At 38.7% G+C, this 19,077-nt stretch overlaps 1 protein-coding gene across 7 annotated transcripts in view; it reads left to right on the forward strand.

Annotated features, from left to right (window-relative positions):
* The window catches only part of MTA3 (metastasis associated 1 family member 3), a 194,248-nt gene that overhangs the window by 111,531 nt on the left and 63,640 nt on the right, over window positions 1-19,077 (forward strand). For all 7 annotated transcript variants that reach the window (XM_066266997.1, XM_066266992.1, XM_066266993.1 and 4 more), the window contains exons 7-8: window positions 8,808-8,910; window positions 12,822-12,921. In XM_066266997.1, coding sequence (XP_066123094.1) covers window positions 8,808-8,910; window positions 12,822-12,921 — 203 coding nt within the window. The remainder of the gene's footprint in view (window positions 1-8,807; window positions 8,911-12,821; window positions 12,922-19,077) is intronic.

Genomic DNA, 19,077 nt, shown 5'->3' on the forward strand with positions numbered 1-19,077 from the left:
CTGACTGTCTCTCCCCGTTTCCAGCTTCAGAAAAGTACACAAAAAAAAAAACACAAAAATTTGCACAGTTAGAAGTACTTAGGATGAAGTCCTTTTGTAACATAGCATAACAAAGGAACTTCACTGTATTTTCTTTGCTTCTTCCCATTTTTTTAAATCTTAAAATTATTTTATTGCAAATAATAGGAATTGTGGTAGTTGATGCAATTATATTGGAAACAAAAGTAGTAGTATCTTGGATCATCTCTTTTAATTTACTATTAATCAGTTATTAATTTAACATATTCTTCAAGACTGTTATATAAATATTATATATAGATCCATGAAAGTATTTTCCATGCAAAGTTTCATGTGTTAAAGATCTAAGTTTATTTTATTCATCTCTTGATACATGTTTAATGGTAGGGCAAGTTTTCCCTTATTGTTCTTTACAGTTACTTAGTGGAGAGATCTTATCTCATAGATTTCTTTTTCTTACTGTTGAAGATTCTCACCAATTTGTCAATTTCTTCTCCCAGTTTTATTAGAATTCTGATTGAAATTATAATATTATATATTACTTTGGGAGGTGATTGATCATTTTATAACATTGAGCAGTACGTGGGTCTGTTTTCGAGGTTTCTGTTCTGTTCCACTGGTCTGTCTGTTCCTGCTCTAGTAACTCACTGTTTTAATTAGAGGGGCTTTGCGCATGTGTTAATATCTGGTGAGGCTAGTCCCTGTCTCATTTTTCAAAATGAGTTTTATTATTATGAGCTTGATTAATACTGGGGACGGGCAACCTTTTTTATTTTTATTGGGGTTGCAGTTAATTTTTAAGTTATTTTAAGGAGGACAGGCAGTTTTCTCCTTAAGATAAAACATTTTGATGTTGAAACATCTTAATCAGAAGCAAGGGATATCTTGTCCTTTGTTCAAGGCCATTTTGGGATCTTGTGTGTGTGTGGTTTATTTTTTAATATAGATTTAATCATGTAGACTTTCTATACGTATTACTTTTTAAGTTCATTTTTTGTGTGTGTGACAGAGAGAGAGAGACAGAGAGTGGAACAGATAGAGACTGGCAGGAAGGAAGAGAGATGAGAAACATCAATTTTTCCTTGCGGCTCCTTAGTCTCCTTAGTTGTCCGTTGATTGCTTTCTATATGTTCCTTGACTGGGGTGCTACAGCAGAGCCAGTGACTTTTTGCTCACGCCAGTGACCTTGGGCTTCAAGCCAGTGACCTTGGGCTCAAGCGATGATGATGATGGGGTCATGATTATGATCCCACGCTTAAGCCAGTAACCCCGCTGGCTCAGGTTGGTGACCTCGGGGCTTTGCACCTGGGTCCTCTGCCTCCCAGTTCGATGATCTATCCACTGCGCCACTGCCTGGTCAGGCTTAAGTTCATTTTTAAGTTTATAATTTGTTAGCTTTATTTGTAAGTGTTCAACTTTTACAAAGAAAAACACCGTATTTTTCATCATAATTGAAGAAGTCACTTTGGACTTCTGTTTCAGCCTAAAGCATTTAGCATATACAAAATATTTCTTTGCAGTTATAATCAGGCAACAAACTAGAGACAAGATTTCAAGAACCCATTTCTTTTTTTCTAATTCATTTATTTTCAGGGTAAAGGGTATAGAGCTGCAAATAGGTATACCAGTACTTAAACTACACTTGAAAAACATGGACATTGCCATCACATAAACTATCATACACAGCCAGTACCTGTTTGTAGGGAAATTAAATAGTAGAAAACATCATATTCAAGAACATATATATAGGACCTTTGATACTCTTGAGTGGGTACAGTTTGACCAGTTGCCAGATTGCAGTTTGTGCTGGCATGGGTTGCAGACTTTGCATTAATATCCTGAGTAGGTGGCAACATCAGCACCATGCCAGAATATATTACAGGCTTACATTCTTTGTTAACATGTATTGATGGATTCTAAGATATTGTTGTGACATTTGTCTTGACAGTGAATAAATCTTTTTGTGACTTCAGAGTTTTGAAATTCATTTATGGCTGCCCACTAGCTCACAGACTCTTGAATATCTGGAAATATTGGTATGCAGTTTGCAAAGGAGGGTAAAGGTTTCTTTGAGATTTTAAGTCTCTAATATATTGAGTTTGAATAAAGCACCTAGAGAATTTTTTTATAGAAAAAGATACTATAATGTGCAAAGTTTTGAATTATTAACTTACTGTATTATAACACTGAAAATTTAAGAAAGAAATCTATGTATGTACTAAAATAAAATTTGTAGCAGTTAAAAAGTATAACAACAACATTAAATTATTAAACTACAATGACTAGATTCACAGGTTTGGGTAAAAGCTGGCTGTGCTATGTTTTAGATGAATAACCTTGGAAAAACAATTGAAACCCCCTAAGTTCCCATTTCTTCCTCTTTAAAAAGGGCATAATGTATGTACGTATATGGGATGGGGCAAAAGCAGGTTTACACTTGTGAGTATGTGAGGACAATGTATTATTGTTTTATTATGTATGAATTATTGTGTTATTTTTCATATGAACAACTGTAAACCTGCTTTTGCCTCACCCTGTGTAATAGTGTTGTGATGGGCAAAAGAAGTAATTCATTTAGCACAGCATTCGACACTCATTGTTAGCTACTAGAGTTGTTTCTCCCCTGCTCACCATCTATGGCTACTATAGTTAAATAACTCCTGTCAGTGTTTAGTAACTTCTGGAGGTCTCTTTGAGAGTTAGAGAGTTAAATTAATATAGTTTCTTCTGCTACAACACAAGCTTTAAAAACTTGAATTAGCTTATATGCAGTCGGTAAATAGGAAAATGTCAGTATAGTGTGGAAGTTGGGTCAGTTCATCTGAGGCTTTCTCCAGCAATCAGGGAAGCAAGTGTTCGCACAGATAAAGAGCTTAAGGAAAGAAGAGATGGAAATTCTACACAAGTGCCTTCTTCTAGTGAAAGTAGTAGTGGCCTCAATATCTGTGGTACATGCTACTATGTTAAAAACTATATGGGTGTTGCCCTGGCTGGTTTGCTCAGTGGTAGAGCATCGGCCCGGCATGTGGAAGTCCTGGGTTTGATTCCCGGCCAGGGCTCACAGGAGAAGCGCCCATCTGCTTCTCCACCCTTCATCCTCTCCTTCCTCTATCTCTCTCTTCCTTTCTCACAGCCAAGGCTCCATTGGAGCAAAGTTGGCCCAGGCACTGAGGATGGCTCCATGGCCTCCCCTCAGTTGCTACAATGGCTCTGGTTGCAATGGAGCAATGCCCCAGATGCACAGAGCATCGCCCCATGGTGGGCTTGCTGGGTGGATTCTGGTTGGGCGCATGCAGGAGTCTGTCTCTCTGCCTCCCTCTTCTCACTTCAGAAAACAAAACAAAACTGTATGGTTGTCTAATCACTATGCTGTATACCTGCAAGCAATACAAAATAGTACTGAAAGTAAACTGTAATTGAAAAATTAAAAAAAACAACCCACACTATATGGGGATGCTTGGAGTTAACAGATGAAGTGGCTATGAAAATATTTCCCTGTGTTCAAAAGCACCTTTAAGCCTGACCTGTGGTGGTGCAGTGGATAAAGCATTGACCTGTAATGCTGAAGTTGCTGCTTCCAAACCCCAGGCTTTCCCAGTCAAGGCAAAACCGCCTTCACCCTGAATTCTGTTTTTAATTTTGTTGAAACTACTATCTCAGTAGAGGAAGCATGAGTCCAGGGTTTAAGGAGATGAAAGATCGACTGACCTTTGTGCTTGGTGCAAACAAATGTCAGTGGAGATTTAGCTGTGTTAGTATTTTTGTTATGATTGTTACTTTTTTTTGAGTGCTCTGATTACCAAGTTCTATAGGTTTTTCAAACTTTTGTCCTATTTTTTCATAAACCCTATTGTTTTAGTGTGTAATTTTGCAGAATGTGCTTTACAGCAATGTGGTGGATGTTAACCAAATTAAAAACAGCAGCCTATAACAATTAAGTGTAATTAGGTATTGATTGCAGCCACGTAGAACAGTAATTCTCAACCCCGGGGCAATTTTGTTCCACAGGGGACATTAGACAGTTTCTATAGACTTTTTTGGTTGTCAACTACTGGTGATGTAGTGGGGGAGATGCTAACTGGCATCTAGTGAGTAGAGGTCAGGGATGCTGCTGAACGTCCTCTAATCCACAGGATAGCCCACACAACGTTATTTGGCCCAAAGTATCAGTGGTACTGAGGTTGAGAAACCCTGCTGTAAAGGGTTCTTGGGACATAGTGAGCACTAAACAAATGTTAGTTAATATTTACATAATTCTGATAATTAAATTTTCAAATAAATTATTTTATGATGTAGTCTTTTGCTTTGCTTTTGATTCTATTTTTGTGCCAGTACATTGTTTATTTCCATAGACTATATAATCCCACCCAATTTAGTTGATCTTTTCTCTTATTATTCTTTTCATAATAACAGAATCATTTTATTTGTAAATAGTACTATTTAGATCACTGTATTGGCTCACAAGACTTAAAATTTGTTAAATTTAACCTATTGATTTACTTGCACAAAAATTATATATTTTTTTAATTAAGTGAGAGACAGTGAGGCAGAGAGACAGACTCTGCGTGTGCCCTGACAGAGATCCCTATGGCAAACCCCTACTGGGCAATGCTCTGCCCATCTGGGGCCATTGCTCCATTGCTCAGCAACAGAGCTATTTTAGCACCTGAGGTGGAGGCCATGGAGCCAGCCTCAGTACCTGGGGCCAACTTGCTCAAACCAATTGAGCCATGACTACAGGAGGGTGGGGTGGGGGGTGGGAGAGAAGGGGACAGGTAAGGGTGGATAAGCAGATGGTTGCTTCTCCCATGTGCCCTGACCAGGAATAGAACCCGGTACTTTCACAAGGTAGGCCTATGCTCTACCACTGAGCCAACGAGCCAGGGCCAAATTATATCTTTAAGATTTAAAATTTTCTTTACTCTTTATACTTAAGTCATCACGTAATTTCTTTTTATCAGCATACCTTCCATTTGATTTCTTAGTGTTTTATATTTTTGCCACAATTAGTATGATTTATTTTATACCATATCTTCTTTGTTTAGAATGCTATTAAGGTTTTTATATTCGGTTTTTATAATTTAATGTATTGGCTAGCAGTTTTTGAATGATATTAAACAAAAATGGTGATAAATGGTATTTTTGTATATTTCTGAATTAACTATAACATAAAAAGTATAGTATTTTGGTGGTTGCTGCAAAGAAAATTAACATATTTAAAACAGAATATTTCCAGTTATCCAGAAAAGAACCTGTAGGATAATTTTGTACAGCCTTAGTTCTTCAGAGGCTTTGAACATGTGTACTCTTAGAGGATATACTGAAGAAGTACTTTGTCCATATTTTCTAGAAATCTTAAAATATGGTTAAAAGGTTAAGGTTAACACATTTGAAATGATTACTGAATGTACATTTATTCAAAATTAGGAAGGACATATGAAGCAAAAATAGAATGCTACTATATAGTTCATGCAGTTGGTAAATACATTTGGTAGGAATTCAGAGATTAGGGAGATTTTCATGAGCTTGGGTTATTGGATGGCATGGCACTTGAGCAGATTATCATAAATGTAGGAGGAAAGGGAGATTATTGCAATGACTGGAATGAACATTCACAGAGCATGGCATTAAACTTGGTCCATTCTCTGATTTATATATAAGCAGTGACCATTCCAATGATTACTGCTGGCTTAGCTGAGAAGTTAGTTATACTGATTGTAAATAAGTTTATTCAAGAGCTTCTTAAAAGTTTTTTTACTATAAAAAAAGTGATCAAACTGTGATATAAAAGTAATTATATGATGAATCCAAGATGGGGAATTGTTATTTAGTTTAGAGTGACTGTTTGATATAGAACATTTCTATATTTACTCTTTGTTGCTATTTTGTTCTCAACCCATTGTACTGTCTGTGTATCTTGGGCATTAATCTAAATGCATCTAGGAGTATGTTTTTATTGTCTGCAGCAAATTTATTTTAGATTTTTTTTTTAAAGCAATATTGCTATTTTATTTTTTGTGGCAGAGACAGAGTCAGAGAGAGGGACAGATAGGTACAGACAGACGGGAAGAGAGAGAGAGAGATGAGAAACATCAATTCTTTGTTGTGGTTCTTTAGTTGTTCATTGATTAATTTCTCATATCTGCCTTGACGGGGGGTGGGGGTTGGGGGGCCACAGCAGAGCAAGTGACCCTTGCTTAAGCCAGCGACCTTGAGCTGGTGAGCTTTTGCTCAAACCAGATGAGCCCATGCTCAAGCTGGCCACCTCGGGGTCTCAAACCTGGGTCATCCACATCCTGGTCTGAGGCTCTATCCACTGAGCCACCACCTGGTCAGGCTTATTTCAGAATCCTTATATGAAATTCTCTTTCTGCTGTGTGCTGCAGAATGGATGGGGCGGGATTGAAATATTATCAATTTTACTAGAATTTGTATAGTAAATGTTAGTTTTACCTTTACGTTCTGGAGTATATCACAGAGAGGGGTTTACTATTGAGTAGTGTTGTCATTTCATCTTGTATTATTTAAAAATTAAGATCTCAATTTTTTATTTTTATTATTACTATTTTTAAAAAACTATTACTGGTTATCTTACTTAAATTATTTGAAAATACAGGGGAGAGCAATGTGATACTCTCCTTTCTCAAGTTTCACAAATTTTTCAAATTTTTATTTATTTATTTTATTTTACATATTTTAGTGAGAGAGAGAGGGCCAGGGACAGACAAGAAGAGAGAGAGATGAGAAGCATCAGCTCATAGTTGTGGCACTTTAGTTGTTCATTGATTGCTTTTTCATACATGCTTTTACTGGGGGGGCCTCAGCCAAGCCTGTGACCCCTTGCTCAAGCCAGCAACCTTGGGGTTCTGAGGCTGGGTCCTCAGCGTCCCAGGTTGAAGCCCTATTCACTGCTTCACTGCACCACCACCTACCTAGTAAGGCTGTTTTTTTGTTTGTTTGTTTGTTTTTAAATTTTTTTTTTCTTCTGTATTTTTCTGAAGCCAGAAACGGGGAGAGACAGACAGACTCCCGTATGCGCCCGACCGGGATCCACCCGGCACGCCCACCAGGGGGCGATGCTCTGCCCCTCCGGAGCGTCGCTCTGTTGCGACCAGAGCCACTCTAGCGCCTGGGGCAGAGGCCAAGGAGCCATCCCCAGCGCCCAGGCCATCTTTGCTCCAGTGGAGCCTCGCTGTGGGAGGGGAAGAGAGAGACAGAGAGGAAGGAGGGGGGAGGAGTGGAGAAGCAGATGGGCGCTTCTCCTGTGTTCCCTGGCTGGGAATCGAACCCTGGACTTCTGCAAGCCAGGCCGACGCTCTACCGCTGAGCCAACTGGCCAGGGCCAAGGCTGGTTTTTAACTATGAACCTAATGTTGCCTATCTTGGCTCAGCATGCTAAGAATTGTAAACAATGAAAAATCTTTTCCAACACTTTAGATCACTTTGGCCTAGAACTCTTTCTGCTCTGCTTGTGTTTCTTATGTTGGGGGTGGCGATTGGCTCCCTTGGTGCCTGCCTTTGAACAAGGGGCAGGATGGGCAAGTCCCCTACCTGGCAGCACTGGCTAACTTAGGAAACTGCAGGGAAAATGGCTAGTTCTGTCCTCCCTTCTCTCTGTTTGACCTGTTGATACCTGTTTTTTTCTATGGTAGTACTGAGAACACTGGAAGCCCATAGCCTGGGTTTGTCAAGGCTGTTTCACTTCATAGTATGTCAGGCAGTGCACAGCACTGTCTGATATTATAGCTGGAGTAATTCAAAAGCAAAGCAAAACCTAACCAGTCCCTATGCTGAGGAATTGTTATATCTCCTGTGAGATAATGCTGAAACATAGCATCGTGCAGTATCCTCAGCCTTGTCCTCAGCCCTGCCTCCTGTTTGTTTCCTCCTTCCCGTCTGTCAACACTATCCCTGTAGTTCTCAAGGCTTAACATCTGCCTGCTGCCTCCAGCCTGTCAGTGACATTCCTGAATCTTCTCCCTTTACCCTCTGTCATCATTGTCAATACTGTGTCTGTCAGTCTTTATCAGGTATGTCTGTAGAGCAAATTCTATACCATTGCTCAGTGTGAGATGAGAAGTTTGGTTCTGGTCGTCACTTGCCTCCTAAAAAGACAAGATCTTCTTATTACCTCCCTTTTCAGAAAACGTGTGGCCTCTTCAGTTCGGAATCCACTTCTCTTAGCTACTCTCGTTCCCCGTAATGTACTCCTGACAGAACGAGCTACTTTCCTGTCACATCTGAAGGCCCATAACTTTGTTCATATTCTCATTTATGAGTCAACATCCTTTTGTTCTACTAGTGCTTTCATACCTTTCAGTTCTCAGCAGAAATGCCACCTCCTACCTGACATCACTCCCTAGCTAGCCTGAAATGTTGCTCTAATCTTTGGAACTTTACAGCCATATCTAAACGTCTCTTATGACATCTTTTTTTTTTTTTCCACTTGTGTCATATTTATGTGTGAATTTCATCGTAATTGAAGCATATTGTTGCAGGAGTGCTTTTCTTATTGTCTCTATATCCCTTAGCAGGACGCTTTGTGCCTCACACATACAAGTAGTCAAGAAACACATGCTAATAACAAATAAAAATACCATATGGTTTGTTGTGTTATTGTCAATGTTAACTTTACAAAGTGTTCCATGTCTGCTGTCTGAAAGAATGTATCAGAACCACTAACATTTACTTTATATTATTAAATGCTGTGGTTGCCGCGATCATTAGTCATGTGTCAATGTATGTGCCTTGTGAGTAATAAGACTCCCATTTTCTTTGTTCTTGGACAGGAGAATCAGATGAGAGGGAACAGTCAAAATTGGAAGTTAAAGTTTGGGACCCAAATAGCCCACTTACCGATCGACAGATTGACCAGTTTTTAGTTGTAGCACGGTGAGTATTGCACTATTGAGCCAAAATTATTTTCTCTTTTTATAAAATAATGTATACATGCTTTCTTTTCTTTGCATTCTAGTTTTTTCATTGGTTGCATTTTTCTTTTTCTAGTTATGTAAGAAAGTGTGATATATGTCACACCACTTCCTAAGTAATATAGTTTATTATTGTTAGTTTCTGTTTTAAAAATGAAATGAATTTCTCAAGCTTTGCTGATTAAGAAAATAAATGCTCCTGTAAAAATGTAGGCACTACAGAAAAGTAGAAAGAGGAAGTTCACCACCTAAAATTCCATATCTTTAATGAAAGCAGTGATTACTCACATGTCAGTAGTCATGTGTGCCTCGAGGTCCTGTCACTGCACCGTGCGTGAGTGAGGCCCGCTGCCCCACATAGGGCTTTCCTGTGAGTTCTCTGAGCTTGCCTGCCTGGCTGGCTGGCTTCTCTCTGCCTGACCTCCTTTCCTCTTTTCTTGATAAAAATGAAAAGGATAGAAACTTATTTTTATTTTTTACTTAGAAAAGTAAATGATGTTAATGGGGGAATTGCTGCAAAGCAGAAGAGAAATGAGCTTATCGTAGCATTGTAATTTTAAAAAATGGAAAAAAACTAAACATACCTCAGCAAGCAATTGATGAATGGATTGAGGTATACTCAATGGAATATTACTTTACAACAGTTCAAATGGATGAATTAGAGCTATGTGTGGCAAAGAGAGAAATCTTAAAATATATTGTTGAGTGAGGATACATACAATATGGTCACTTATAGAAAGTTTTATAATGTACAAACAACGTCTTATTAATGGGCATGTGTATGTATTAGCACACTATATATATGTCTCAGTTCTAGGACTGTGTCTAGGGGGCTTTAACAAAATTTACACTATTTTCTTAAAAATTGAAGCAAATTTGGTAAAATATTAGAATCCAGTAGATTTGGACATGATCACAAGGGTCTTCATCATTATATTCTCTAATTTCCTGTTGAACTTGTGCATAATGCAGTGGATAAAGAGTCTTAGCTTATCCTTAGACAACACTGTTCATAGTGGCAGTCACCATGGAAGTCACACGTCTGTTGGTGGCTAGGCATTGAACTCCACACTCACATGCTTAGCCACCAAGTGACTAGATGAACAGACTTGATGTACCTTGTTGGGGAGGAGCCAGTCAGTGGAATAGACAAAATGGAAGAATAAGGAGTAGAATTGAATCATTGGTGGAACCACTGACCTGGAAACTCTTGCATGTTACCCGGATTTTGAACTATTTAGTAGATGTTATAGTTCTAGATTTGATTATCATTCTGTGTTTCCCTTGATTACTAAGGGCCATATGTTAATTTTGCCTTGAAGTCAGAATGAGAAGCATCAAAGAGCTGCACCTAGTGTCTTTTTAAATTTTAATTTAAAAAAATATTTTAAATACAAAATAAGACCACAATCAGCCCTGGTCGGTTGGCTCAGTTATAGAGTGTTGGCCCAGTGTGTGGAAGTCCCAGGTTCAATTCCCAGCCAGGGCACACAGGAGAAGCACCCATCTGCTTCTCCTTCCCCCTCTCCTTTCTTTCTGTCTCTCTCTTTCCCTCCTGCAGCCAAGGTTCCATTGGAGCAAAGTTGGCCCAGGTGCTGAGGATGGCTCTGTGGCCTCTGCCTCAGGCGCTAGAATGGCTCCAGTTGCAATGGAGTAATGCCCGAGATGGGCAGAGCATCACTCCCCAGTGGGCATGCTGGGTGGATCCTAGTCGGGCACACGCAGGTGTCTGTCTCTCTGCCTCCCTGCTTCTTACGTAAGGGTGGGGGGGGGGGGGAGACCACAATCAAATACCACTGCACATCCCACCAGAATGTTCAATATGTAAAGACACACAGTGCCAAGCATTGGTGAAGAGGTGGACCAACCAATATTCAGATCATGCTGGTAGGAGTATGAGTTGGTATAGTGCTTTGGTAACTGGTTGCTGTCATCTAACATACACATACCTGAAGTTTCACTTCTAAATACATACCAGAAGTGCATACACTGACCAGTGCACCAGAAGATACGTATGCAGATGGCACGAATATCACCATCTGTAGGAGCCCCAAACTGGAAGCAAACACACCATCAGTGGCAGAGAGGGGGTGGGTCATCACACAAAGGATGCTCCCTAGCAAGGAGAATGAGTGAACACAGCTGTAGCCAGCAGCCCTGTGAATCCACAGACATAATTTTGAACAAAAGATGCACACAAAAAGAATACATAGTATGTGATTCTGTTTAAGTTTACAAATGAGCAAAATTAATCTATAATGTTAGAATCCAGGATGGTGGTCATTTGGAGACAGAGGTAGGGAGTAGTGATTGGGTAGGAGCAAGAGGAGTCTGCTGGGGTCCTGTCACCTGTTTTTTCTTTCCTTTTTTGTTTATTTCCTATTTATTTGTTTGTTTATTTATGTTTTATTATCACCTTCTGTTTTGTATTGTTTTCTTTCTTTTTTTTAAATTTTAGTGAGAGGAGGGGAGACAGAGAGACTCTTACATGCATCCCGACTGAGATCCACCCTGCAAGTCCACTAGAGGGTGATGCTCTGCCCATCTGGGGCCCTTTCTCTGCTGCAACGGGAGCCATTTTTTAGCGTCTGAGGTGGAGGCCATGGGGCCATCCTCTGCGCCCAACTCTCTCTAACAAATCGAGCTGTGGTTGTGGGAAGGGGAGAGTGGTATCGAAGCAGATGGTTGCTTCTCCTGTGTGTGCCCTGATGAGGAATCGAACCTGGGATTTCCACCCCAGACCGATGCTCTACCACTGAACCAACCGGCCAGGGCCACCTTTTGTTTTATTGATCAAGATGTTGGTGACATGGGTGCATTTGCTTTGTTATAACTTACATAGCTGTCAATGTGCACTTTATTGCACACATTATATTCTAATTAAAATGTTTTTTAATACCTCTTCCTAAATAAATGAAAATCTCTTTCTTAGCTAACATGCTTCAAGTAGCTAATCTTATCTTTGTTTCATGCTTTATCTCTTGAGTTAGGGTTCTTTTCTTTGTTTGTTTGTTTTTGTATTTTTCTGAAGTGAGAAGCAGGGAGGCAGAGAGACAGACTCCTGCATGTATCCAGCCAGGATCCATCCAGCAAGCCCACCAGGGGGCTCTGCCCATCTGGGGAGTTGCTCCGTTGTAACCAGAGCCATTCTAGCACCTGAGGCAGAGGCCAAGGAGCCATCCTCAGCGCCTGGGCCAACTTTGTTACGATGGAGCCTTGGCTGTGGGAGGGGAAAAGAGAGATAGAATGGAGAGGGGGAAGGGTGGAGAAGCAGATGGGCACTTCTCTGTGCCCTAGCCAGGAATTGAATCTGGACTTCCACACACCGGGCTGACGCTCTATGACTAAGCCAACTGGCCAGGACCGAGTTAGGGTTCTTTATGTATGAGAAGTCCCTCAAATCATTAAATTATCATCTGTGTTGTGCTAATTTTAAAAAATGAAAATTATTATATCTATTGAATGGAAGAGGTTGATTCTATTTCAAGGAAAAAATGTTTATGAGATTTCACAATTTGGGCTAAAAAGGGGTCAGAACTTGCTTTGTGGTAATAAACTCCAGCTAATTTACTTTGCATCTTTTGAGTACATGTGAACGCCAAATTGTTTACTCCGTGGCGTTTCAAAATAGATCTTTCCTTTCTTTATGCCTCACAATCAACTTCTCTTAATTGTAATGACTCATCTATGGTAAAATGGCTTGTCACTTCTTAAATTTTATAGAAAATACTTTTTGATATTTGATTTTCAGACATCCAAGAACTTGTTTGACTTTTCTTTTACAATTTTTCTTTCACTACCAAAATGTGTTTCTTTAAATATAAAGAAATTACAGAGCCCTGATTTTGCTCTCTGTCTTTGTGGTTTATTTAGCGCTGTTGGGACGTTCGCTCGAGCTCTTGATTGCAGCAGTTCTGTAAGGCAGCCTAGTTTGCATATGAGCGCAGCTGCAGCTTCTCGAGACATCACCCTGGTGAGATGCTTTTTGAAATTTTATGGTTATTTCTTCTGCTACTTGTTTAATTTTAGAGCCAAAATAGCAGCATGTAGACAGAGCTTTCTGGCTCAGAGCCCTGCTGACTGCTAGGTTGATTTGACTTGGCTGATTGGTAAACTGGAGTGTATCATTCCTAAGTCATCTCTCGTGTTTGTGAGCTGAGAAAAGTAAGAATGACTGTTCGTGGAGTAGGTACAAAATGGTAAAAATATTTTTGAGGAACAGAAGTCAACATTCTAAGCCATCTGTTTTCATTTTGGTATTTTTTCCATGTATCCCATCTATACACTTAAATACTTTTAGATCATATATAATGCTGTGCAGTTTTCTTAAGTGGAAGTAACCACCACTTGAAACCATTGTTTTAGGAGTTATTCTGTTGTCATGCCCATTATTCAGGATCCATATTTAAAGATTTTGTGTCTGTTTATTAGGAAGAGGTTCTGTTTTCTTATATTATTTCATTATATCATGGTTGCCATCTTTTTTTTTAAATTTTATTATTATTTTTTTACAGAGACAGAGAGAGAGTCAGAGAGGGATAGGGACAGACAGACAGGAATGGAGAAATGAGAAGCATCAATCATTAGTTTTTCGTTGCGCATTGCAACACCTTAGTTGTTCATTGATTGCTTTCTCATATATGCCTTGACCGCGGGCCTTCAGCAGATCGAGTAACCCCTTGCTCGAACCAGTGACCTTGGGTCCAAGCTGGTGAGCTCTTTGCTCAAATCAGATGAGCCCGTGCTCAAGCTGGCGACCTCGGGGTCTCGAACCTGGGTCCTTCCTCATCCCAGTCCGACGCTCTATCCACTGTGCCACCGCCTTGTCAGGCATGGTTGCCATCTTTTAAGACTATTTTCTTTTTCACTTGGTGATCAAACGAAGCTTTCCATATTCAGTTTAATTATACCACTAATGTCCACTGTGGCTGGGCAGTAAGCTTGGCACTTACTTCTCTCTGCCTCCAGCAAAGTAGACCTGGAGGTGTTGTGCTGATGGAAGTTAATTGCTGAATTTGATTGTCTTAACCCTTTGAGATAGGCGTGGTAGACTGCTCATTTTACAAATGAGAAAACTGAGGTTTGGCGAGGTTAAGTTGTTTGACCAAGGTTCATTGCATGTTTCAATTTTATTTTCTGATGGAATGGAATACAATGATAGATTTTATTACTTTCTAATTATATTTTAATTTGAAATGCTTTCCACAAAATATCATAGTAATGCAAAAAGTCATACTGAATGCACACCAAATTTGTTTTTTATAATGCTTTCTTATATTTTGTACAATTAATAGTGAGTGATGAAATCATTCATAGCCCATCGCCATAATGAAATTCCTTTCTTTATTTTTTCGTAAAGATAAAAATGTTTATAGAAGCAAGTTTTGTTCTCATCATTGGTACATTACTATTTTATATAAAATGTTTAACAGTGGTAGTCAACCTGGTCCCTACCGCCCACTAGTGGGTGTTCCAGCTTTCATGGTGGGTGGTAGCGGAGCAAGCAAAGTATAAATAAAAAGGTAGATTTAACTATAGTAAGTTGTTTTATAAAGATTTATTCTGCAAAAATCCGACATAAAGTACTTGGTAAGTAATTATTATTATATGCTTTAACTTGCTGTAACTCTGCTTTATAAATTTTATAAAGTAAAGTTACTTCCCTACTTTATAAATCACCATTACTATGGAACCGGTGGGTGGTTAGAAAATTTTACTAACAAAGATACAGAAGTGAGCGGTAGGTATAAAAAGGTTGACTATCCCTGGTTTAGGAGTTTCAAAGTAGATATGTGTTTTACTTGTGTAGAATTTACAAATGTCACGTTTGTAAAAATCTTCAAAATCCTGTCAACAGATAATTATGTGAACCAGAACTACATGGAATCTTATTACTACCCGTATATGTTTTCTGTTCCAAAAGTTTTTTCCCCAATACTAAAATTTATCTAGGCTTTTTATGAAAAATTGAAAAATTACAGCACAGCAGTAGCCAAAAATGTGTTGTTTTCATTATCTAGAGTAGAATATATTCTTTATCATTTTATATTTTAAGCTATTTTTCACTATAAACAATAATAATAGCAAATTACACAATAGCACAGAGGCTAGTGTAATAAAACTTTACATAATGCCACCTAAAGCAATTGTTAATAGTTTAGTTCTTTGGATTAAAAATATTTTTCAACAATTATAGTTAATATTGGAGTCTTTAATATTCTCCCCTGGTCCTATTCCCCCTCCTCCATCTGTACTTAGGACCCCCATTATCCCTGCCTCCAGGCAAGAGTAGCTACTTTAACAAGAGGTAACTGTATCTAGTCTGTTTTTATAGTTTTAGTGTCTGTGTGTGTGTGTATGTATATCTGAAAACAACATAAATATTTGTTTTGCATATGTTTAAATTACCCCTGAAAATTTTTGCTTATTTTTGAGATCTCACTATGTTACTAAATACATACCTCGTTCACACATTTTAACTACTGTGTAGTATTTTTTTTTTTTTTTTTTTTTTAGTGAGACAGAGAAAGGGACAGATAGGGACAAACAGGCAGGAAGGGAGATGAGGAGCATTAATTCTTCATTGTGGCGCCTTAGTTGTTCATTGATTGCTTTTACATATGTGCCTTGACCAGGGGGCTAAAGGAGAGCAAGTGAGTCTTGCTCAAGCCAGTGACCTTGGGCTCAAGCCATTGACCTTGAGCTTCAAGCCAGTGACCTTTGGACTCAGGCCAGCGTCCATGAGGTCATATGTATTATCCCATGCTCAAGCCAGCAACCCTACGCTCAAGCCAGCAAGCCTGTACTCAAGCTGGATGAGCCTGTGCCCAAGGTAGCAACTTTTGGGTTTCAAACCTGGGTCCTCTGTATCCCAGTTCAACGCTCTATCCACTGTGCCACCACCTGGTCAGGCTATGGTATTTTTTTAATAGAACACTATACCGCATTATTTATGTTTTCTCCTAACAATGAACATCTGGAGTGCTTTCAAAACATTTTTCTTTTGCTGTTACCCATAATTCCATGTTGAAAATTACAATAAATTTCTCTTTGTGAGCATGTGTGTGAGCTTTCTAGACCATAACTACAGTTGAATTAATAATTCACAGTGATTCATAGGACAGTGTTCATTTTGAATTTGACCACATGCAGCCAAATTCTTTGTACTTACTATTGTCAAAATTTATAATCCCATGCCAGTTAATGAGTATTTTTTCTTCATCTATTTCCTTACACTGTCTATAATACTTGGTATTTTCAGACTTAAAGTTTTTCTGATGCTATCTCATTTTAATTGTATTTACCTGCTTGCTTAGTGAGGTTAAGCATGTTTTCATATTTTATTGGCTCTTTTGTTTTTTTCTTCCTTGTATTTTGGATTCATGTCCTTTGTCTAATATTCACTTGCAGTATTATTTTTCTAATATTTTAAAAGTTTTATTTATATTTGACTGTAAATGTATCAAGTTTATTTTTAAGAATGGAGTGAAGTAGAGGTCTAATTAATTTTTCACCATTTGGAAAGTTAATCATCCCACACCTATAGCAAAGTTGTTATTTCCTCATGGGTTTGTAATGCCCCTTATATCTTATTTCAAGGTTCCGGATATACTTAGGTCTACTCTGCATTCCTAATCTATTCTCCTCTGTTTTATTGCCCTGTTGGTCTGTCCCTGTACAAGCACCACATTGTAATAAATTGTAATAGCTGATAAAGTCCCATGTGAACTTTCTTTTTAACACATAGTTGAAGTCATTTAGAACAGAGTTTTGAACCCCCCCCCACTGTGTTTTTCCTAACAATATAACATAAATACTCTTTCATAGCATTATAAGAATCTGGAAAATTTTTTTCTAATGTTGCATGATCTTGCCTTGTATGGTTTAACACTATTTTTATGAGATAATGCTTCCCAGATTATAATTGGGGATGCTATCCTTGTCATAGTTCAGCAGATTCCCTGTATTTTGTCTGAGGAATAACAGTGGAGTGGCAGTTCCAGAAGTGGCACAGAGTCTTATGACAGTTAGGGCTGACTCGCCTGACGGTGGGTCTGTCAGGTGAAGAACAGGTGTTTGCAGCGGCAGCAACTCTCTGCTTCCTACCACTGGTGACTGGTGGGATAGCAGGTGAATGTCTTTTGGAAAAGGGCAGTTGATTCGAGATTCAGTATTTTTTTCTGTCAGTGAAGGCCATTTATATAAAAGAAGCATTTCAAAGAGGACACACTGTATATACTTTAATTAATCATTTGGGGCATATCTTTTACAATAGTTGGCTATTATGCTCCTACTAGGCAGGCGCTTCAGTTCCTCCAGTGGTTTCATCTCTTCTGTTTTCTTTAGTATTTACAAATTTGGAGGTCACTTTTATATTACATCTAATACCCTAAATTATTTATTCCTATAATGGTTCTGTTTTTAAGCAGATATATACTCAGAGGCTCAGGACATTGTTTTGGTATGTTTGTACAACTGGCTTCAGAGAAAGGATTTGAATCTGTTCTTGACTCCTGCTGAGGAGCTCTTTCTACCAGATTACCTCTTCTATTTCTTTCTTGTTAAAATGACTTCGGTTTAAATATTAGTATTGATGTCTGTCTATAGGCAGCACTGAAGAAGGTCTGCTCTTTTGTCTGCAACATTTAAATTCTTTGGGTTTCTGCTCTACCTACTCTAGGTTCAACTTTACTTGAACTCTTTCTATATATTATTCTTGTATTGAGATTGTATTTTCTGTGCCATAAAATTGACATATTTTAGATGTTGTGAAAGCAGGAAGAAATCAATGCCGTTCATTATTTCAGATGCCCTGGTCTGCACCTTTAATCCTGTTTGCCCAGTGGTATCAGGCCTTCCACTCTGATACTGAAATATAAGATCCTGAGGCATCTCTATAAAAATGAGTGGGAATGGTTAAAAGTTGCTTACTAATATGTTGGTAATATGAGTTCTGGAGATTCTTTTCCAAAAAGAACATGTGAAAGGCTAAGTTGTTTTCTACCATTAAGTGGAAATTGATTCTCATTCAGCTGAATTTGAAGAGTCAAGTTCTTATTTTTCTTTTAGTGTTTGTGGGCCTGTAAACAGATCAGGTTAGTCCCTTTCTCCTCAGGTGACCAGATCGTTGATCTGAAGACCTCCCATGGCAGAGAAGGCAGAGTTGGGGAATGGCAAGAACCTGGGTAACCTGTCCTAGGTGCTTTTCTTCTGGCTTTTCCTGTGAAGACTGCTGTTAGCTTTCAGCACTCCTAACCTGACACTTCCATTTATCCAGGGCAATCAATGCATGCCAATCGTCAAATCACCAGTAATATTTCGGGAGCAGGTAATTAAGCTGCTAGCAGATTGCTAGATCTAACTTTCTCATTTTGAGGTGTTATGAACATAGCTGGACTCTGAATTTCAAATACTGCTAGTCTAAGATATATAAATAAAGATTTAATAGATTTCACCCTCATTTCATAAAAAAGTAAAGTATGCTTTGTGCAATATGCAAAGAAATCATCAGTTTACAACAATACCTACATTGACCTTTCCTCTACCTGTTTGTGGAAGCAAAATTCCTTAGAACAAAGAAAACCCTGAGGTGGTTAGTAAGTAGTCATTGGTGGATCTAGCCCCTACTTCCTGTTTGTTGTCTGCAGCCATGTGGCTGGAGGGGCCAAGTGCCACGCACACTGTTACGGAGCGATGGCTGGAGTAAGCCTCAGTCTCAGAGGATGGGTAATTGGATAGCTGCTGGATTTCTCTTTTTCCTGGACTCTGAAGATTAAAGCAAGTTGGAGGGTAGGGTCCCAGAATAAGAGGGTTTTTGAGTCATTTTGGGCTTTAGAAATCTTCTAGGATAGACTATATTAGAGATAATGGTGAAGTAACTTATATAAAGACTCACATTTAATCAGTGACAGAGTCAAGACTAGAAACTCAGGTTTCTTGATGCTAAGTCTGGTTCTGGGAAAAGTCAGGCTGTGTTGATTTAGTAGGGAGAAAATTTTATCTTGAAACATCTTTAATTCCTATATAATGTCTGATCTTTTAAAAATGCAGTTCTGATTTTGCTGTCTCCTATCTTGTGTCCTTTCAGTGGCTTTTGATTGCATTTAGGATAAAAACCTAACCTAGGAAG

The sequence above is a fragment of the Saccopteryx bilineata genome, chromosome 3 (genome assembly GCF_036850765.1).
Source record: "Saccopteryx bilineata isolate mSacBil1 chromosome 3, mSacBil1_pri_phased_curated, whole genome shotgun sequence".
In the NCBI taxonomy this organism is placed as follows: Eukaryota; Metazoa; Chordata; class Mammalia; order Chiroptera; family Emballonuridae; genus Saccopteryx; species Saccopteryx bilineata.